The sequence below is a fragment of the Temnothorax longispinosus genome, chromosome 6 (assembly GCF_030848805.1).
Source record: "Temnothorax longispinosus isolate EJ_2023e chromosome 6, Tlon_JGU_v1, whole genome shotgun sequence".
In the NCBI taxonomy this organism is placed as follows: Eukaryota; Metazoa; Arthropoda; class Insecta; order Hymenoptera; family Formicidae; genus Temnothorax; species Temnothorax longispinosus.
The window spans coordinates 17,170,390-17,193,702 of NC_092363.1; the positions used below are offsets into that span (position 1 = coordinate 17,170,390).

Below are 23,313 nucleotides of genomic sequence, written 5' to 3' on the forward strand. Positions count from 1 at the left end.
CTTCTAGGAAAGACTAACTTATTTAACATTTTACGAGTTCTGCGTAGTTCTGTGTGATATCAATGGATGCGTCAAAAAGAAATGTTATTCTTCTTGGAAAAATTTAACTATTTATTATTAGTTATTATTAATTATATTTAGTAATTAATTAACAGGACGTCTTAGAAAAAAATTAACTTGAATAATTTCTTCCAGACGTTATACTTGTAAATATTATACATATGTGAAATTGTAATTTCGCTCATATTAATTATTTATTATATTACATAATTATTTTTATTATATTAATATATAATTATTTGTTATACTTTATTATAGCTTATTTGTATATTATAAAGGAGGGTAATTTTCAAATTTATTGGAGCAGGAGGTGATTATAATTAATCAGTCAAAGAAATCATCATATGCATTTCGATGTAATTTATATTGCAAATTAGATTCTTACACGTATACATATCATATTACGCAAATCTGCGTAAACACGTTAATGGAATTAATTAATCTTAATATCTGTTTGTATTCACGTCTCTCTGATTGTATATTTAATTGTTACCTTTTCCCAGCATATCGACACATATTATAGTTCATTTAACAAAAACCGATAATTAATATTAATAAAATAAACCAGATGAGATGTGATTAATTACAATTAAATATTTAAAGGCGAAGGAACATTCAGTTAATTAATTATATACTTTAGTTTATCTAGAATAATATAGAGAGAATAATTAATATTTTCAAACAATTACTTACAAGGTTATGCAAAATTTACGCAGAAACAATAATCAAAGTGAAACCATTAGGGTGAATTCCCTTTTTCTAGTTAATTCTAGTAAATCAAATAAAAAAAATTAAGTGACTCTCACAGATAAAAACTGATAAAAAAAGCAAGATATAAAAATGTAAGTGTACAATTTATAAAATGAGTATAAAGTGAGTATAAAATGAGTAGCAATGTAAAAGAATAAAATATCAATCTGCATTATTAATTATATTTTAATTATGCGCCATTTTGAGTAATGGTTATCAATATTAATACTAATAATATGACAGATTCGAAGAACAACTTGTTGTATAAATGTCTCATTAGTCATTACCTTGTGTCTTTTACCGTGCCTGCAAAAGAAACAGCAGATTTCCTATCGATCGTCAATTTAGAATGTTACGTCTTGGATCTTCGACGTGAAAGTTGGCGAACCAAAGATAACGAACCTTGACATTACTGTCGTGCGACTTCGTTGCTGTTCATTGTTTCGTACATCGACATTGGCGGAATCAAATCTGAGACGGTGTTAAGGTCAACATTCTAAATTGAAAATTATAACCCGAGATACACGATATAATAACGCGGTATATTATACTACTTTTTCTAACCATTTTTATTGTTTTATCGCGATTTACATATCAGCGGAATTGTGAATTGGCTAAACATTGTGGACGTAAATAACGCCAAAAATTAAAAGCGACTCCGTTGAAGTTTCCATTTCAAATAAAATAGGCATATACGTATGTAGAGGGAGTCCGGGAGACTTGACCATAGAGGAGAGTTGAACCACTTCAAATATCTCGTTCAAATTTTGAACAAAGAGCTCAATCCGAGCACGTTAAAACACGTTTGTCTCACTCACAGTCGAAATGCACTACCAAGCGTCATATTGTCACGTGCTCGGATTGAGCTCTTTGTTCAAAATTTAAACGAGATATTTGAAGTGGTTCAACTCTCCTCTATGGTCAAGTCTCCCGGACTCCCCCTACATGCTCTGGAGGAAGCGAGAGGAAGGAGGAAAAACACTGAGCTAAACTAAATATTTTGTAAAATTAAACTGTTACTTTAATCAACAAAAATTTACAAAATTTACGCCTTTCTAAGCTTAGCGCAAAATACGAGCTAGACGTCTCTTATTAACTCAATATACAACATCGTTAAATATTTCTCTGATTAAACATTAACAATATCGGTAACATTAACCAAAATGATGTCATTACTCATTACGCCTTTGCAAGCACATCATTTAAATTTAGAAAGTTGTAAACGACATGACGGCACAGATTTAATTGCATTACTTTATGATTTATTTACTGTCTTATGTTGTAGAAGCGTTATTACATTCCCCATGAATCAGTCCTTCCACTTGCTTTCGACTGTCGTGTGTCATGTGACACGTTTCTCACGTTTGCTATCTATCGGACGTCCGAAGTCCACGGAGATAGATCGTAGGATTTCCCGGTAAAAACTTCCAACAACCTTTATCTAATTTTATAAAAATTGTGGTTTACTTAGACATTCTTATCTCCGTCGCTCAATTTATCGATCGAGAGCTAAATTAGACATCTGCTAAAATAAGATGCACACGAAATTAATGAAGAAACGCGCTATCATTATCTAAATTCCTAAATAAAGAGAATCTGTGATGTCATTTAATTTAGAACACGCTGTATATATTTCAGTTAAAAATGATCGAAGAACTGAGGTCGATACGATGAGCGCATGTAAACAGAAGATGCTTGTTCCTTAATTAATTAATAAAAGATAGTCTCCGCGGCATGAGTTTGCTTTCTCCAAATCTGACGTAAATTTTTTCCCGCAGTCCTTCCGCGAAATAAACGAATTCGTTCTATCCTTATCACATGTGCGAAAGCACACAAAACAACGTAGCGAAATGTTGTTCAGTTATCTTTCCTGCTAATCTCCACCAACGCCAGTTATCGTCATTTCAGTTACAAAGTCTGATGTGATATAATAAATGTGGATAAACACATAACAACATTTGCGATTATGATTTTAATAATCGAGTACGTGATATGAATTCAGCATTATCGCAATGTCTCTCTAGAATTAACCGCTGTAAAATATCATCAACACGCTCCGCTGTCATTATTCACTCTCATTTGCATTACAATTAGAGACTAAAAAGATGAAAAAAATAAAGATAAACAACAAACTCGAATATCTAATTGAACGGGCCGTGGAAAAATACGAATAATTAAAAAGCTGTAAATATTTACAAACAGTTTTTCGTTTCGATCGTATCGCATCGAATTATCACATCTTGATTAATATAATCATCGTACAAATCGCATGTTACGTAAAAATTGTAAGATATACTTTAAGATACAATTCAAATAAATTGTAATTTAACAATATCGCCAATTATCGAGTTCGCTCATTAAATTATAAATCTGCAAACGCAAACAACCGCGAAGCCAAGATAAGCCCAGTGATACAGGACGCTGAGGCGTGTTCGGGAGAATGGCGGGCAGTTATTTGCACATTGACCGGCGTTCGCCTCGAAACAGTGAGAAGAAGTCGACAGAAGAAATCCGACGACGACGACGACGACGGAGGAAAAAAAGCGGCGCGAGAACCGCTTTAACGGGGTCGAGTTATCGACATGCCGGATATAACCGGTACTCGGTGATCTCTGCGCGCTCTCGGCATGAAAGCTCGCATTATGACCGAGGGTTTATCGTGCGCGCTGACCGCGGTGGTCCAGCCAGTGTTTTTCAAACGATAACCGGGCATCACCGGATCCCAGCATCTCGGCGACAACAACCGCGGCCGAAGCCTCTTATCGCATCAGCCCGCCTCGTGCGCAAATCTACTTTTGTTTCGACGATCGCCGATACGTCGTTATCCATCTTCGAACGTAATTCAAATGTTAGGGAGTGCGAGATAGTGTTTTACTTTGTAATCTTATGTGTAATACGAAAAACACTTGAATCAGAATACACGCATATATAAAGTATATATTACACATCAAAATATATTACGTAAATAATTACAAGTAAAAACAAAATTATAAATCTTCTGAAATGGGTCTTAAGACAGAATTTAATTTATGATTTTACGTGCCGTGTAATAATGATGAAAAACAAAAATATTCTAAGAATTTCAATTATTACGATTTAAGTTCTCAAAAAGATTTTATATACCTAAAAAATTGTGTGTGCTACATATTTCAACTTTAATATAACGACGGGATAAATGCTGCTGTAATACCTCAACACTCTAGCACCTCCAAATGAGTGTCACGCATAGAATTGTGTCGTATAAAATCTGACTTGGTCCTAAAAGAGCTGCCAAGTTTTCGGGAGATTGAATTATAACACGCACATCAAATGTACAGAAAACGTACTCTTAGGCTGTGTTCCTTTATTCACTGCCAGTGCTGAAAATCTATAGTGTATGTGACGTAAACTATAGATTTTCAGCACTGGCAGTGAATAAAGGAACACAGGGTTAGACGTGTTTAGAGAGCAATTTCTCTCTTTTTTTTTTCGAAATAGATTGCTGAAAATTCAACGAGCAGCTTATTACGTTATTAAATAAAATACTATCAGCATGACGCACACAAGTGAACGATGTAAATATCATCCGAAGAAAATCCAACCCTCTTATGCAAATCGACACATGGCGCTGGCGCGGCGTCTATATTTAGACGCAAAAAATGAATTCCTCGACGCATCGTGCCGAAGCAAGTGCAGATCGACGACACGCGAAGTTGGCAAAAAAAAACCTTCGTAACTTCGCGCCCGGTGACGCCGATACGCGGTTACCGCGGCACTCGCCTGTTACTTCCATCCGCTACTTACCCCCTCGCAAAAACTCCGCGCATTTCTTTCTCATCGAAATTATTACGAGGAACGTGCGCGGATTTACGATCTCGTCGTGGATATAATTTGTGTCGCGCCCCAGATAAGCGGATGGCGTTTCCCGTTTCCTTCGACCGTCGGGTATTTTTGCCCGTCTGTTGCGAGTGCCATGCAGCCTTGAGGCCGCAAACGTCGACCGGCGTTAAAAATGGTATCTCCATAAATTAAGATTCATTCGGCGAGCAGAGAGCAATGTCGAAACCTCGCGGCGATCGAGAACCTCTCGGAACCTTGAACGGCGCTGCAAGATGTATCGTACTTCGCTCGCGCAACATTCACACTCGCGTAATGTGACAACCTTTTTTATTAAAATTCATTTAAAATGCATATACGTTGTGTATCTCGAAAGACATAAACAAGCGTCGGTATCTCTCCGTATTTTTCGAGCCGACCCAACGTTTTCGCCTTCGGTGACTTTCAAATAAGATATTAATAAAAGTAACAAGCGTTATAACTGAAGCATGAAACGCGATTCAATTAGCGTTTTAATTTAATTTGAGCGACACGTGTGATATTCTTGTCGCTTAAAATCGATCACTGGTGTTACTAACGATAGCCGCACATAATTCCTTCTATAATTGCGATTTAAACATTGGAATTTTTCATCAGACATTTTCCGCTAACGTCTCCTCTCAATTTCGACCGATCGATTAAGCAGCGATAACGAACGTCTCGTTGATAACACTTGTTTATCGAGAAATCCCTCTCGGGCGAAAAGAACGATGGCTCATCGGATTTTAAGCCTCGGCACGTTCGGCTGACGTCGCGCTCCCCGGCTGAGTAACACCGCTCACGAGATCGCGTAGGAGACATTAGCGAGAAAGGAACGCGTACGACCACGCTAATCGCGGATGAAGCACACGCGTCGGCGCGGGTAAACACGTCCTGTTTTCACCAAACGGTGACGCATTCGGAAACACGCTATTTTTGTCGTCGCGTGTCCCAGCCGAATATCACGCTCCCGTGCGAGTATAAATGTAGACGAGGGAGAGAAAGAATTTTTGTTGAAGGTTTCCACGGCGAGTGTTCAATCCCGGCAGGCTCCCCCGAGGGAGGCCCGACCCTCTCGAGCAACTTAAGCGGTCGTAGGAATATAGGCGTACTGAAAAAGAATACTTTTCAACATCATATAAAATTGATCAGATAAACTGATAAACCGTGCTTGAGTCATCGAGGCCACCGATTTAAAAAATTATATTTTGTAAAACGCACGTTTTTTTTTATAGGATTTAAAGTCTTGGGATTTAAAATTTTGTAATTTATTATTACTTACAACTATTAACTTATACTGGCTCCATTTTTATGGCTTCAAACTAGTAGAAAATGAAAAAAATTCAATTTTTTGGTTCCTAAAATCCTATAACCCTTCAATACTCGAGATGATCAAATCGCGTGACACTCCGTGTATACATATACATATCTATAATAATATTCAATAATATAATTTCAACGAAAATAATAATCGTACATTTTTGTTACTTATCGGGGAGAGAGAGGGAGGAGATCTCGTTCGATACACTTTCTCCAAAAGTGTAAAAGCAAACGAAAGAAGCGTACCTCCGCACATTTCCCGCACATCTTTCTCGTAAATTTGCATAAAAACCGTATGATAGGGAAACCGATAAGCCACGTGCCGGTCGTATTTTAATTTGCAATGAAAATGGCTGTCTGTGTCATTTAAACGCGGCCGCCGCGGGGCGTTCTCTCAGTGTGCAAATCGCTTTATGTGACATTTGACAAGTGTTATTTGGATACGCGAGTCGGCTATTATTGGGATCGTTTCACGTGATGTTTTCATGAAGTTTTAAACAACGTAAGAGACGAGTAGGCTTCCCGCTGCATTCCACCGTTGCAAGAAAACATTTCCGCTGGCAAAAGTCCGAGCTGGCAGTAACACGCTAATCACAATTAATTAATTCAATTAATGATAATCAGACCGCGATTAATTAAAGAGCCAAGTTGTTCAAGTGCGACTAATTATGCAAGGGCAGCTGAATCTATTTCAATGCAAAAGTTGAATTTGATGTACAGAATGACTAAAATATAAGACACTTGATCTTGGTGCAAAAACTTTTAAATTAATTTGATATGCAGTTTATTAATAGAAAAATAAATTTAATTCAATACCCTATTTATATAAATATTATTATTAATTAATAAATCTGTAAAAAAATAATAATAAAATACAAATTTCTTCGTCAGCCTGAAACATATAACGCAGATCAATCAAAAATTGTCTAATCGGTGTCCAAACTCTTGCCTGAGGAACCCCACGTACCGCGTGTAACGTATGCTCTACACCACTTGTTTACGCATATATATTTAACGCTATCATCACGTCGGTTCATAGTACGATTGTAACCCCCGATCGGCTATCGAGAGAGCTCCGTTATCGACGCCGTTAATAGCCATCGCGCGAAGTCCACTGCGCGATATTCAACGACGGCCGGGTTATCCGATTCGCGGAAATCTCGGAATAATCGCGGTTGGGCCTCTATACGTCAAAAGCCCGACGATATCGCCGCTCCGTCGTCACCCGGGGCTCTAACGAGCCTCACATCACGTGGCACGTGACGTAAGATTGTCGTGACCCTCGAGAGTCGCAGATTATCTACTCTGCGATGTTTGATCACCGGATCATTAAAGCCACCCCCATGCGTACGTAAGAAAAAAATTGGATAATCGAATAAATATTCATAAGGGTAAATTTAAAGAGGCTGGCAAAAGATTTTCGGGCAATTCAAGAGATGCGGGACTAATTTCACATAGATTGCGACTTCGAACAAACTCCGATTAGACCAACGACTCGTTGAGAAAAACCTACGGTATTTTCATAGACGTACCTATATATAACAGACTGAGCATTCCCATTGAAGAGCTTCCGGCAAGCATATCTTCTGTTCGGACAGAAGATGTATAAGCTTGCAGTGACACTTTTCCTTTTCTAACATTTAGGACACAATTAGAAAAGGAAGCGCCGCTGCAATTGATAATTAATTGATAATAATACTAACAAAAAATCTTCAAAACATATATACGATAGAAAATATAGGAAGTGCGATAAATACATATAAAGTACGCTGCGAAAGTCAGTTGCCTCACTGCACTGGTCGAATTGATAGCCCGTCCCGGATAGTAGGGAAGTCCACAGGTTCCAACCCTCTGGCTGAGGTGTTATTTTTCGCAACATACCTTACCTATATTTTGTATCCTACCACATCTTCCATATTTTTCATCGTGTACCTCCTACATTTTAAACATTTATGTTAGTATTATTAAATTAATTATCAATTTAACTATTTGAGAAATATCTGTGTGCGTCAGCTATATGGGATTTACAATTTAACACCGATTTCGAACATAGAAAGGTCCTCTCTAGCAAGATACTCGGTGGGATGCCATTATACCTTCCAAGAGGTGGCGATCGAATAAAAACCAACGATTTTTGGTCGGATTTAAACTCGGATCTTCGGCTCTTTAGAGCAGCGCACTTCTCTCTGCGTCACGATCGCCACAGTTTGTTTATAGACAAGTCACTTATTTCCTATTTAATGTTGTTTTATATAATACGGAGCGCGGAGCTTGTAATTCTCTAAAAGCCGCGTTTAATCACGATAAACATTCGTCCGAACCAGGGCATTGTTCATCAAATTAATGAATTGTTCGTTAACATGTTTGTTTACTGCAGAAATATATCTTTCATCACGTTCAATTCTTCTACATAAATAAGTAAAATCTGTCTGTAAAATTAACGCATCTAATTAACGCGCAGAGTTCAGTGGATCTATAGCCAGATGGAGTCACTGGGAAGGTAGATAGATAGAAGGTAAATAGAAATAAGAGGCATCTGATCAATCCGAGACATGATTTACATGCATCAATTTCATTATAACACTGATGTAAAATCGGTTCTCAAGTCGAAGAATCTTTTACATGTTTATTTCCATAATTCTAATTACTTTTACGTTAAGATCCTATACGTCAAGATGTATTTTTTATATTCGCACAACGATAATTTCCCGTGTCGTATCAGAAAAATCTAAAATTTCACCTAATGTTACATCTGGCTTTCAGCGACCGACATAAACGGTGATAGTTGCATTAATACTGTTGAGTAAAAACAGCTGATTGGTCAGACGTGAGTCCCCGTAGGCGAAAGTCAAACAGCACGTAACACGTGCACGAGCATGGAGAAATAAGGGAGGAAAAGAGACAGAGAGAAAGAGAGATACGAAGACCGGGAAAAAAAACGGAACGTGATAAATGCGTATCGCGACACGCGTTGAGTCACGCGGTAATTCCGCACGCGCGGTGCCCGATGGCGATGGCACGTGAAACTCGGCCTGTATTCGAGGCCTTATTTACGGGCAATCAGGCCGAAATCGGAGGCCGTCGCGCTTCCGGCGCGGCCGGAATATCGCGCGCGGAAAGTTTCGGAAACACATTGCGAAACACACACAAAGCTGATCGCAAAATTGACGAGTCTAATGCTTTAAAAGCGCCGGCGCCGTTCCTGGCGATCGGCTACGTCACATCTGTTCGCTCTTATCTCGCCCCGCGAAGTATTTTTCCGTTCGCCGTCAGATACGTTCGGCTTTCGCCGAATCTGTAGCTCCTAGGTATTAATATGCGTATATGCTTTCGTCCCCTCGCGAGCTACACTTTAATTTGCCTCACGCGACGTTTGGATGTTATGTAATTACGGTTGCTGTGATTACTTATCGCCATCGCGTGTAATATCACGAGATTAGAAATCGAGCGAAGCGAAAAAAATTATCGTTAACTTCACGCGAAGCGTCTCATATCACTTTTAATTAAATCAATGAAGAGGAAAAATCGTCGCTTTTTATAATTGACTCCGCAGATGTAAATATATTGCAATATATCGTCCGCGCGCGAGGCTGATTCTGCGCCAACGGATCTCTCGATATAGCTCGAGATTAAATGCGGCCCGCGACGAATTTAACTTGGAAGACCTAACTGTTACGATAAACGTGTACACACGTACTCTAATTTTGGCACGTTTGCCATTTGGATCAACGACTTCTCATTTTCAACGTTCGCTGCGACACTGACTGCTATGAGAAAAGATATTCGCGATCAGAAACGACATATTTATTGCCTGTTTGCACGAGTATACATCTTCAAGTTCTAAGGTCGAACATTTCGGAAAATATTAGGAATGTATTAAGAAGACAGACAGAAAAATAAAGAAGAATATACAATAGAAAGTGTTCGCTTTTGGGAAAAATATTAACCACGATTTTTCCAAAATACTCTACCATCTGCTATCGTTTTTAAGAATTATGAAATATTTTCATGACTTAAAACTTATTTAAAAACAAAGTCAGATATGTATAAAAATTTTGAGATTATCAGACATGGTGCAAACATTTAAAAAAAACTTGATATTTTTGAAAAATCTGTGAATATAACAACATATAAACCTTAAAACTTTTATTTCGAGCTTTTTTTCTTATCGTTCCTACAATGTTAACTAGAAATATAAAATTCGATTTATTTTTCAGAGAAATGTTTTAACTCTTAACATGCGCAAGAGCACTTATAAAAAAGTAAATGTTGTCTTGTAATTAATATATACTCCAACACGTTCAAAACTCATCAAAATCGAAGGGAGAAACACTTGCGTTTCTTTATTAGACATCTCCATATAGCAATCTTTATAAAATCGGAAAAAAAATCAGTTCATGTCAAATTTGCTGTATAATTTTTCATATCAATTTTTTATTGCATGATTTATTATAGCATGATATTTTTCACTTAATGTTCGTCGTGTCCGGTTGACAATTTTCCGCGGTATCTAAAAAAAGGATCTCGGAAATCGAGGCACATGCCGTGCCCATTAAACGAGATGCTCCCAGGGCTATTCCTTGCACGTGACGTCGTTGCGAGCATTATTTGGGTCGCGTGCGATCGTCGTCACGGCCCGATCACTTTTCCACGAGTATTTTTCTGGTCACGTCATTCGTTTCCAAGAGCGTCGCCGCCACGTGATGCCGACTTGGATATTTTATGGAAATAAGCGAAGGCGGCGGACGCGCGCATAAACTCTCCTCGGGCGCTTCAAACGAATCAGAACCAACGGAAGCGGAAACTCGTCTCGGCCTTATACCAAGCCTTATACGCGCGGGAAAGTGTCCCCTTTCTATTAAACTTGAAATATTCTGCGTGTTGCGTTAAAATAAGAGATATGTAGTTTTACATAATAGAGTGCGCTCCAGAAACTACTTTCTAATTATTTATCTCGATAACCATATAGATTAAAATCAATTATCACATTTCTTCTTGCATTTCCTAAAAGTTTATAAACATGAACATTTTTCTATTATTTGTTGTTATATTAGAGATTACAATTATAACCACAATTAATGTTTTCTCTCAAAATAATATATTTTTCACAATGTCCTGATAACTAAAAAAATTTTCAATAGACTTATATTTTTAATGATAATTGGTGAATTAATAACATGAAGCTTTATATAGTAATACAAATTTTTATTTTTTAATGTAATAATATATGGAAATGTTCACATTTATTTCTAATTTTTAAAGAGAAAAGTCTATCTTTTTCAACTTGTTAGACTAGCTTAATCCCTTAAATCGTTTCACGTTATCAACCTTGTAATTTTAACATGGTACTTTATTAGAGTATACTAAATATATTCCTTAACGTTTTCCCGGATATCCCGCAAAGTCTATATCAGCTCATGACGCGTTTCTGGACGCAGTGGGACGATATCAGGCAGCCGCCTTTCGAAACTCATCACCGTGCGAAGCGACCGACGCGCGCTCGACGCGACAATTCCAGAAAGCAACGAGGAGAAGCGCGTGACTCGAATTATCTCGTTCGCCACGTGCAGCTCACGAGGGAAAGAGCGACAAAGATAGAGAAACCTGAGGCAGAACAGCTCACGGAAGCTTCACGGAGGTAGCTCACAGCTACCTCGGTTCCTATAACACTGACGCCAAGAAGCACATTTTCAAACGATAGAACGCACTCATAATAATTTTTATTAAAATGTAAAACGCGTAAAGTTCTTAAAAAATAATACAACTAAATAATCGAATGCGCGTAAATGTGTATGCGCCCTAATAATTAAAATTTAACAGATTTATATCTATTATTATAACAATTAATAATTGTTTAAGACTTAATCGCTGACGATATGCGCTGAAAGAAAAGTCGGAAGCACGTATTTTTTAATTTGGCTTGAGGGCTTGGCCTGAGAGCCATTTTCTCCGTTTCTGACGAGGCAGCGAAATTTCTTCCGGCTGCCGTCGAGCAAGTGTAATCGTGCACGGGGTCCTGATTCACAGCCATGACCAAGAAACAAATCGGGGTATTCCCGCGAATGAATCGGCCGAGGATGGCGAAGGAATCCGCTTTGGTATCGCAAGAAGCACCCATACGTTTTTATTTCGTGCGTGCCGTCACGTGCGCGCACGCGAAAGCCCCGATCTCTCTCTCCTCTCTTTCGTCACGTAAGGAAGAAAAAATTTAAGGCCGCAAATCAACGCAAGGACATCTTTGATTCTCGGATGACCATTCGTGAGGACGACGTGGGTAATTCAACGAACGCAGACCGACATTACTAGACAGACGCTGCTTTACATAATTTGCCGACGCAAAGCGGATTGGGCACGCTTAACCAGCGACGCGATTCATCTTTTATAATCCCGATGCGTGATAAATGAGAAGAAGAGAGAGAATTATGCAATTCGAGGATTCACTCGACGTTGCGCAAGGGTGGATAAAAGCTCGGAAGATTTCCTGCTCGTCTTTCTTTCGCTAATGCGATTACGTCGGCGGTCATCGTGGCGAACGCGAGAGCTCTTTGAATATCACAGTTATTCGCGCGAATACGATTTTGGAAATCAATAATGTGCATTCGATTAAAATAAATCACTAATCGTTTCGAATTATTCTTGAAATAAATATAGCCTTTTAGAGAGAATGATTTACGAGTTGGATAAAATAATAACGTAAATCACTTCTCAGACGAACTCCATTACCATTGCTTTCTCCTAACTGTTGGAATTATATGTCACCATAGGAGGGAGAGAGACAGAGACAGAGACAGAGAGAGAGAGAGAGAGAGAGAGAGAGAGAGAGAGAGAGCCAAACAAACGTTCTTTCTAATTGAGACCCGTATAATCATCGCAACATCTCGAGAAGACATCTAGTCACGGTTCCGAGCTACTTCCTGACTACGAAGTCCCTTGGTTTGGTAAGAGCTCGACGATTGCACCACGAGAGAAAGAGGAGAAATTTGCCGAACAGATTCCCGGCTGGATAAACCCACGGAAGATCGTATGGTCACTTGGAGAACACTGCTCGATCATTAGCATCGCCTTGCAATGCGGCAAAGCGCAACGAGACGTCTCAGTCAGATTTGTCGAAACAAAAATATAATATATTGTATACATACCTAATATTATTTTTTTTTAAATAACGGAAATTAAATTACGATAAGTTTACGTAGCACGTAACTACCACTAAACGCAACATGATGAATTGTCGACCATTGTTACTCGGAACCTTGGCACGAAAACGGCATTTAACGGAAAGTGGCCTATATAAATATATTGGAAACACGTGTGTCACACACAAGCGGCAGAAACATCGCGTCAACTAACAGTCCTCAGCCTCGCTTATCGCTACTACTATAAAAAGCGTGGACTATAAATACAACGCTGATAATACAAATACTAGTTCCTAGAAATAATTACAATGCATATCGAATATTATCAGAACTTACGTATATGTTGTATACTCATAGTTATATAGATAAAATATTAAAGTTTTAATGACACGTTTTTTTACCGATGGTTAAAAATATTGGCGTTCACGTGTCGACAATTTCTGATAAGAATTTAGCGTGCTCGACATCTCCGATGTCCGATTTCGCGCGATCGCTGTGTCACAATCGTCGTTTTCGGGACGTGACGTGACTAACGCACGCCGTCGCGGCACACGTCGTTGCGTCATCGCTGATTCGACAACACGGAAAACCTTTCTCCACGTCGCGATGGCCTGAATACCTCGCGATTTCTTATATACTTCGATTTCGGAGTCGTCTTCCAGCCAAGAAAACCGATAAGGAAAAAAGCGAACCCAGCAGTGAAAACGCAAAAAGTGAGAATTGAAACGAAAGAGCAACCCTTTCTCCGTCGATTTGAATTAAATTCTTATAGAATGCTTCCTGAAATATATTTGTTCGTCTCAGAAAAACTAAGCATCCGCTATCGCTATATAATTTTCATAATTGTAGCAAAAATTAAACATTATAGAAAAAGATATAAACAATGAAAATAGCAAAGATGGAAAAGATTTTTATAAATTAAAACACGGTTTTTTAAATGTTAATGGACGGGATATAGATTGTAATTTCCTATATTTTTCTTCCGAATTTATATATATAATTAAAAAACACAATTTTTTTTTCTCAGCGGATTATTTATTATTAGCCGAGCAAATACAACGAGATTATAATTGGTCTTTCTTTACTCGCGCGTAATATTTGCCTGTGACTAACGCGTTGCATCTCTGCATATAATTTTCTCAACACCGAAGTATTCGTACGCTTTCATTTAAGCAAATGTTGTGAAACACGGTAAAAATAGTCGATGGATATCTGACGAGAGTGACAGACACAAAAGAAACGAAACGCGAAGCGCGGCACCGCGTTGCTTAATATTTCGTTTCGGTTGGCACGAAATTATACTTGTTATAAAGCCGATCGTGGTACAAATGAGCTCATATGACTCACCCTGGAGACCTTCTTCTTGGTGTAAACCTCGTCATCCTCCGAGGCCGTCGCGAAGTTCAGGTTGCCCTCGCAATATCCAGCTCCGATACCCATTCTGTATATCTCGTCCTTGCAGGATCTACCATCCAGACTGAAAAAAGAACAGAAAATACATACGATTAATCATCCTACAATATTATTGACCCAAAAACGTAAGGTAAGGTAAGTTGTCGATCAAATGATACAAGTCGATGTTTCCATCCGTTTTTATGCTTACGTTATACATAATATATACGTAAACATGAAAAATAATTGTACAAGTTATACATTTATATATATAAAATTTCTTTGAATTTTACTCGGAGATAAACTATTCTCAAAATTCTCTCGTTTGATCTAATAACTATTATTTCCCATAAGTTAAATTCTACGCTAATTATGGCGTTCGATCCTTTTATATCATATTAATGAAAATAAAAATTATTTTATTATCTCAAAGGGAAAATGCACCGCGTCACGTGCGTCATGATCCTATCAAGAAGCTAAATGGATCCGCTTTGCGCGATGCTTACGCAACCACTCGACACGAATGTTTCAGTCAATAACCCTGTGCACGTCCCTTGCCCCGTTATAGATTTTCCGCTGTAAATAGAGTGAACGGGTAAAGCACGAGGCTCCGGCGCATTATTGATAAGCCCGGCAATGTCGTCGCTTATGAAACTTGCAGGCGACACCGTTTCCCTAGTCCGTCGTAGTAGTCGTACGTTACGACGGTACGTCGAGGGAGCCTCTCGGCATTCTCGCAGCCCCCCTCCCCCCTTGTACGACGTGAATTTTTAACGGATTAAAGAGTTCTCCGCCGCGGCATGTTCTTCGCATGCATGTGACACAGATACGTAATTTCGCTGAGGCAGTCAGAAGGCCGTCGGCAGCGGTAATCCGCTAATAAGCCATCAGAAATCGGGTCTCATCCGACGCTTAATAATTTATGCGTCACGAGGACAGAGCCATGTGACCATCCTTTTGAGAAAAAAATCGGTCAAACCCCCGTTTCTATCGCATTATCGTACGTGTACTAGAATAGAGATTCTTCAATTCGTTACAATTGTAACGAATTACAGACTTACATTTTTAACGTGTCAATGTCAATAATAAACGCTTACGTCAGCGATAGGTTCCACTAATTAGTTATTTTGAGAAACAATGTGGAATTGATGGCGTCATTTCTCTCTACCTATTTCCATTGACTTAACTGTGGGTATTAATATATTACTCCATGAATGTTTAATGCAGTTAAGTAAAAAATTATTGATCAATTCGGAAATAATAAATGATAAAATCTGTCTTGAAAAACAACTATTTCTGAGAAATAAGACCTATTTTTACATTCTTAAAGATCATATTCTTTAATTAAACACGTTGCGTCTTATATTGAAAGACAAACAATCGAAAAAACATTCGTAAGAAAAAAGATTTAAATTTTCATATCGCCAATTTGCTATTTTCTAGCGCAATTCTCAAAAGTAATTACCGAGGTAATTACATTTCGCAAGAGTCGTATAATTTTACAACAATAACGATGATTAGCTTTATGTTTATCGCGTTCGCTCGTACGAGAGTTCAAGGCCGGAGTTGTCGATATCGTCGATATCCGACACGAGAATGGATAAGCCCTCCATCGCGAAGAACAACGCAAGGTCGGACTTCTTGCGAAATTTTTACGGCTCGCGGAGCTGAAAGCTAAAAATTTCTTAGAAAAAGAGGAGGAAAGAGTTGCGAAAGTGGTGCGGAGTTAAAAAATTTCGAGGAAAACGATCGCGCGCTCGTAAACGCGAATAAAACTGCGCGAGATCGGCACGAGCGTCTGGACCTGGGTCAACGAAATGTCCGGCAACGAGCGACGAGCGGAGGCGCAGCAAAAAAAAGAGATAGGAATAAAGAGGCACGGGCGAAAGAAACGTGGGCTTGCATGCAGTTTCCCGCGGTGCCACGTGAACCGCACGGCCGCGGTTCACAGCCGGGGGCATTCTTTTTATCACGCGTGCTCCTCTTACGACGACGGCGCGCGGCGGCGCGCTTACTTAAGTACGTCGCGCGTCGGGCGGATTATAGGCGAGCAAGCGCCTCGTGCATCCGCACGTGGTTGACATTTTCCGGCATGTGACTAGGGCCGCCTGCCCCTTTCCCGCGCGCGTCGCGAACCGTGCCGCGTTCTTTCACACGCGTCGCCGACATCGGTTAGACACCACCTGTGTGCACCTGCGGCTGCAGCGTACCACGCATCCTCGTGAAACGCTCGCTATATAGCGAGCGCGCCCATTGCACATATAACTACCACGTGTGCCCCGAATAGGATCGCACTATGCAAACGCTGCGAGATTAATCGTGACATTCGATATCGAGGCCTAGTATCGATGCCACACCTGGCGTCGCAAGAGAAGTGTATACAATTTTATGAGGAACCAGGTTCGAGTCCACTAGAGCCATGGAATGTTTTTCCGAAAGCTGCGCCCCTCCGTGCAAGATTGAGGCCCTTGTGCGGAGAAAACTGGGCTCCGTCTTTCGGAAAGAGACGTTAAACCGTTGGTCCAAAGGGTTAAGTGAAAGGAGAAGGGTTACAGATCTCTTGAAAAGTATAATAAATTGTTGCATATATTGCATAACGCAAGATGTTTAACTACAGACCCTCGAATAGCATGATTAATTGGTTCCGTGTTATTGAAAACTATGTTATATTCGAGACTTAGGATTCATACAATTTCGGAGATCACGTTCCGTGCTATTGAAAACCGTGCAATTCTCAAGACTCCAGATCCATTTAAGATTGGTTTCAGGGATTATTTTTAAAAAACTTTAATTGTCAATTTTTTCCGTGCTATTCGAGACTCCGTGCAATTCAAATACCATGTGATTCGATGGTCATCTGTATCTTAATTCTCATAATTTCTTTTGATGAAAATTCTTAGAATTTTAACATAATAAAATAAAAAAAGTAATGGCTCTGGAATACATTAATATTTACAATTATGTAATTCACATTATCATACAAAATTCGTACTAGTTTTTAAAATAAGTATGAAAGTAAAATAAAATAAAGCTTGAAAGAAAGTAAAGTTGATAATTCGATAATAATAATGAATTATTCAATAAAGAATTTAAAATGATTATCGTTTCCTATAATATTGACAATGCTAATTATTCAAACTTTCAAGAAGCGAGACAGCGCGTCATTATATATACAATACCTCATAATAATGCAATCAACGGACATCAATAACTTCGGGATATCAAACAAAAGTCCAACAGTAACGTCACAATATCGAAACATCGAGAAGAAAGTATCGGTATGTCGTTATTGTCAATACTTTCTTATAGGTATGACACGCCTGCACGCGCGTGCACGTTACGTACGTGCATCCTACGCGGTGGAAGAATATAAAACGCCGTGATTTCGTAACGCGATTCCGTGTTGCACCATTAATAGCGGCGGGGCAATTATACGAGGCCGCCCGCGTCGGCCGTCGGACAATATCCGGACATTTTCTGATCGTGCGCGGGTGCGCGGCGACGAACGACGTCGACGATGACGCAACAAAATGTGATGCACGTAGAGATGACTTCGATCCGGGCTGCCTTTTCCCCGAGCCCTTGCAGTCCCCCAATGGGTCGCGTGCATAACATCCCTCATACGTAACGTGAGGGTAGTATAAGGATTTCCCTTGCCTCTCACTCTTTCTTTCGTCGGAGGCCTCTTCCAAATTGAATTTAAAGCGAAATTGATTCTTGAATACAAACTATAAAAAGTTATATGATTAATCTTGGCACGTTTCACGTTCTCTGGCATACATTCTATCATGCACCTGGGAATTTAGAATTTATAGCGGTTTTGCGAAAAACCACAGCCTGTCGTTGGTCTTCAATCAATCTTGAGCGAAGGCAATCGATAAACCGCAAGGTGTTGGCTCTTAACGCCCGGTCCGTAAAACCGCACTTTTATTTTATTTTTTTTTTTCGTTTTCATCTTCAGTATTGTCGCGTGTTATTTATGACTACTTGGCTGGTTTCGAAATCAATTTTAAGATGTCTTATGATCGACAATGTTATGAATGTTTCGCATGTCGTGTGCGAAGAATACGCATCGAATATAGACGGCGATGACATCACGAGTAAAAGTTACACCGAACAGCAACGTCCCATATGGGTTTATTGTCTCGCAAATTTCAATCGAGCAAATCGTTCGATAGTAAGTTTATTTGTCGATCCTAAAGATTTTATTTCCAAATTAAAATTATCCATCGTAAAGATGTAAGGGTCTCTTTACTTATGACTGGCTATTAAGTATCTTTCAAAAAAATTCCATGTAACGAACGCGTCTCTTAGAGTTTCAAAAATATTCAGCAAAGATTAAAGCAGAAATTGCACGAAGTAATTGCAACAAGTATAAAAATGGCATAATTTTGTGAATGCATACGTTTCTCTTGTAAATCATGCGATTTTTACAATTGTCCATGTGATTTCTCACACTTTTATCTTCTGCCTATAATTTCTTATGGTGTAAGATCCGCGCACAGCGTAGCTGCGGTGCTCGAGATCCACGCGAGGCGTCCTTCATCGACCTTACTGCCCACCATGTTACCCGCTCGAAGGTATACCATGCGTTCACTTTCATGTTCGGACGCGCGAGCGCACGTGCGTGAGGCGATTCACTTGACTGCGGCGATCTCATCTCGCGACTCGCGAGCAGAGCCGCGCTGCGCTCGCGTCAAAAATCTCCGGTGAGATTTTGCGCGAGACACAACAAATAGCTAAGCGCCTGATTCACTGACCACTGACGCTCGAAAATCTGTAGCTGCGCAAAACCGCGTTTTTCCTCCTTGAAAAAAATATTTAAAAAAAAATGGAGAATTCAAATATTTACGAGATTTACGAGTTGATCTTCTTGAGAATTCACATTTATTCGTTTCCACGAATACGGAGATCCGCGAGTGTTGAAGCAACAAAGTTTCGGTGACTCACGTCAGGCACCTGACGTCATCGACCTTTGACGTCAGACACGACTCCTGCGCGGACTTGAATTCACAGAAGTCACAGATTATATACCGTGCCTGCGGGATCTCGTTTCGATTCGATTTAAAATTGGAACGCAGATGCGGAGGAGATGCGTCGTACAAAGTCCGCTGGGACGGCTGGGTCTAGGTCTCTCGAAGAGGTGAACTAGATCCCAGACGGAGCCGAACAAAGATCGAATGTCCTTCGACGACCTTTTTGCATGCCACAACTGTACGCATCGATGCGTTGCCATTCACTTTCACGCCGTTACGGTGCACGAAACACGTGCGCTCACGAGTGCGTAGGCACGCAAGTGGATAATACGCCATCTCTTCTCTCTCTCTCTCTCACACACACACACGTACTCTCGCCCTCGCACTCGCTCTCGTTCTCTCTTCCCGCATACCTACGTATAAACAAACGTCGACGGCAATAAAACGCAGGGAATGGCATTCGCCACGCCACTGCCGATTAATCGCTGCTGCTGTGCGTTTATCATCTTAATAACGCACTCTTTTCTGCGCTGCCATGTAATAGTTTATCATTGCGACTCGTTAGCTGTACCTACATTTATATTCGGCTTATGTCGCGTTACTTGTGTTGCATTTGACGAATGCAAGATAATCCATGCTGGACTTGCAAGGATTATCTTGCATAATGAACAATGTGGGATTTTACGAGAAATTGCTTTTTTTATGCTGTGTATTCACGTATGAAGAAAAATAGTCTTTCAGCAAAAAATTTGGGCAACAAGAAGTGTAAAGTAAATGTTTTTTTTCATCGATAACATTTTTCATACAATCTTCACAATATTCTGGCCAAAGTTCGTAACGTAGTCGTTAAAAAATTGATTTATTTACTCACGAATCATAAAAAATTATTATCGAATTAATGGATCCGAAAGTTTGAAATGCAAAAGATTGGAGTCAGCCTACGTGTCTTCTCTGTCGTTAACCGATTCGCGCGGTCCGTCATCCTTGACGGAGCTGTTTTTATTCAGGAAATGATGGACAATAGTGTATGTGTAGCGGTGAGAAGCGCAGATGGCCGACGACGACCGCGGTGGTGTCGGCGGCACATGAATAACGAGAACGTGCACGTACGCACGTCATCACGGTAGTTACGTACTGAGAATAGTCTCAAAACGCCGGGCATCTCCTTATCGGAGGTTTGCTATCGCGTGTACACGAAACACAAATCCGATTGATCGGCCGGTCGGTCGATCGATCGATCGTAACTGGCGCGGCACGTTTCTCGCAAACGGAAAGTGACGATGCGTAAATACGGGCCGCCGCGTGCACGCGCACGTGCGCGTAACGAGCGGATGGCAAACGGAAAAGACGCACTTGTCGCTTGTCACACTTTATTCGTGATTAAGTATAGTGACAGGCTCGAGACGCTTCGAATCATTTTGAGTATGTGACGAAAATCTCTTCGTCATTATAATATTTCGAATTTATAATATTTCGAGTCATTTCAAATATATCAAAAAAAGCTCTTTAAAAGGAAAACAGTTTTGAAAGTCTTGAACGTTTTAAAAAGATATTTTTTTAATAAGATTTTATATTTTTTTATAACGATTTACATTAAGATTTTAATCTACTTTTAACAGACACGTAGAATAATTTTACTTTTAAAAGTTTTAAATATAAAATATTCAAATATTTCGAAAAAAAAATTCAAAACTTCCAAAAATTTTCAAGAGTTAAAAAATTTTGGTTTTCTTATTAGATTAAATCGCTTAAAGATTTTCAACAGAAAAAACAATAAAGTTATATAACTAATTAAGTCACTCGCGACTACCTTATTAAACATTCAGAGTAAATTCCTCAAATGTGCTCCAAAAATTATAAGAACCCGTATAATTGCTTGGAGTAGTTTTTCTTTAAAAATTTCCAAAATTAGATATCTTACAATTAGCGGTTAAAATCTAGTTTCAAGATTTTCTTGAAGTTCGCCTGAGACAAGTCGACTTACGGAACTTCTATTATCCGATAAAGGCGCTTAATGCGAAAATCACTTTGTTTTGAACCACTTATGATGTATATAGCGTTATTTATCCGCGTTTTCTCACAAGGTTCAGTCCGTCTAGACGTATCTTGTATATATATCCAGCGAGCAGACTAAACTGCCATGAATACAATTTAGCGATTGACGGCCTGCCTGATAGGTATATAACGCTTCATCTCCGATGACGCAAGAATGTAGATGATGATTTATACCTCGCACCTCGAAACGGCGGGGTTCCGGCGGGATCCCCGTGACCCGCGCGAGTGCCTCGTCCTCGACGAGGCGAATGGCGAACGACAATATCGCGACGTAGCTTCTGCTCCATCGTGTTTTGCAATCGGTAACGGCGACGCGTACACACCTCCCCGTCCTCGATGCTCAATTGACACGGTTGACAGCTGCGGAACAGATGCGCCAATGCATTCGGGTAACCTTCTCCCGTCGACGACGTCTCTCTCTTCGCCTTCCAACCAAGTCTTCCGAGTAAAATAGAGCGATTCGGCCTAAGTTATTTTCGGCCCGGCCGCCGAAGGTCGTCGCCTTGAATGGCCACTACCTCGAATCGGCATAATCCGCGAAATCGTGGCCTATGGCCATCATCGGCGAGGCAGCCGTCTCGAGACGAGGGTAATCTCGAGCTGTCACGTTGACGTGAAACGACACGTCACATGCGTCCTTTGTAATTATGCAAATTGTTTCCGCGAAAGAAAAATATATATTTTTTTTCCAGCTTGTCTAGTTTCTCCACGGCATTCTATTTCGAATGTTCCGCGAATTAAAAGCGATCTGATTCACTTAGCGGACGGCACAATAGTTTGCAACCTGTTGCTAATCCATAACCGAACGCCATATTAGCGCGTAATATAATCTTTCAGTTTGAACATCGTTGTGTAGATTGATTATTAAATCGAGCAATAATAATTCAACGTGCCGCTCAAATTAGAACGGGATAAAAATATTAAACTCCGATATCAATCAGCAATTGCGATAATGAACAAATTGTTATTAAATCTAATTAAATCTCGTTCGCTGATGGCTTATAAATAAAGGTATCAGAAAATTTTCTGAAACGAGATCGAGCGAGGAATGGAAAAGTGAAATTTTATCCGCTCGTATCTACCAAGTATCGCGAAGGGACTTTCATCTCTCGTCGCGATATCATCACATCGATGCTCGGGGAACCATTAAAGAATTAAAATCCATTAAAATCCATCCTTTCTTCGACTTTCTAACAGAAACGTTCGTTGCGTGCGCGGCAATCTTTCGGGCGTATTCTCGTTGCAAAACGCCGAACCATTACGTCCGTCAGCCGAGCAGGCCAGGTAGGCAGCGGGCAGACAGGTATTTCGAGAGCCGAGAAAAGGCAACTATTCGCGCCGGCATGGCATCGATTAACGTGGCGACGCGTGTTCTCGCGTTCTCGCGTAACTCTCTTGCGTCTCTTGCGTTACGCAATCCTACACACAATGCCGAAAGTCCTCGCGAAATCCCATGCACTTATACCCGACCACGCAGACGCGCGTGGAGTTGGGAAAGGTCAAGGATACCCGGTGACACAATAGTACGTGCACAATCATCCTTTACGAAGTACTAAAAAATTCTCGCTTCTCGCCGATATGCGCGGCGCGACACTGCGTGTCTTTGATATAAAGCACGTACCAGCTTTCCGCGTATAATTGTAGCATAAAATACATGGAGAAAATATTATAGTGAAAAATATATAATGAAGTTTCCGTTATACTGGATTATACTATAGCGTTGTGTGACAGAGATTACGATCTGTTATTCAAAGATATATTTATAGATTTTACATTTCGTAAAAAGATGATCG

The 23,313-nt window shown here is 39.9% G+C and overlaps 1 protein-coding gene across 2 annotated transcripts in view; it reads right to left on the reverse strand.

Annotated features, from left to right (window-relative positions):
- Positions 1–23,313, reverse strand: part of Cwo (hairy/enhancer-of-split related with YRPW motif protein 2) — a 45,767-nt gene that overhangs the window by 6,840 nt on the left and 15,614 nt on the right. For both annotated transcript variants that reach the window (XM_071780190.1, XM_071780188.1), the window contains exon 2: positions 14,445–14,574. In XM_071780190.1, the coding sequence (XP_071636291.1) occupies positions 14,445–14,537 (93 nt within the window). In that variant the 5' untranslated portion in view covers positions 14,538–14,574. The remainder of the gene's footprint in view (positions 1–14,444; positions 14,575–23,313) is intronic.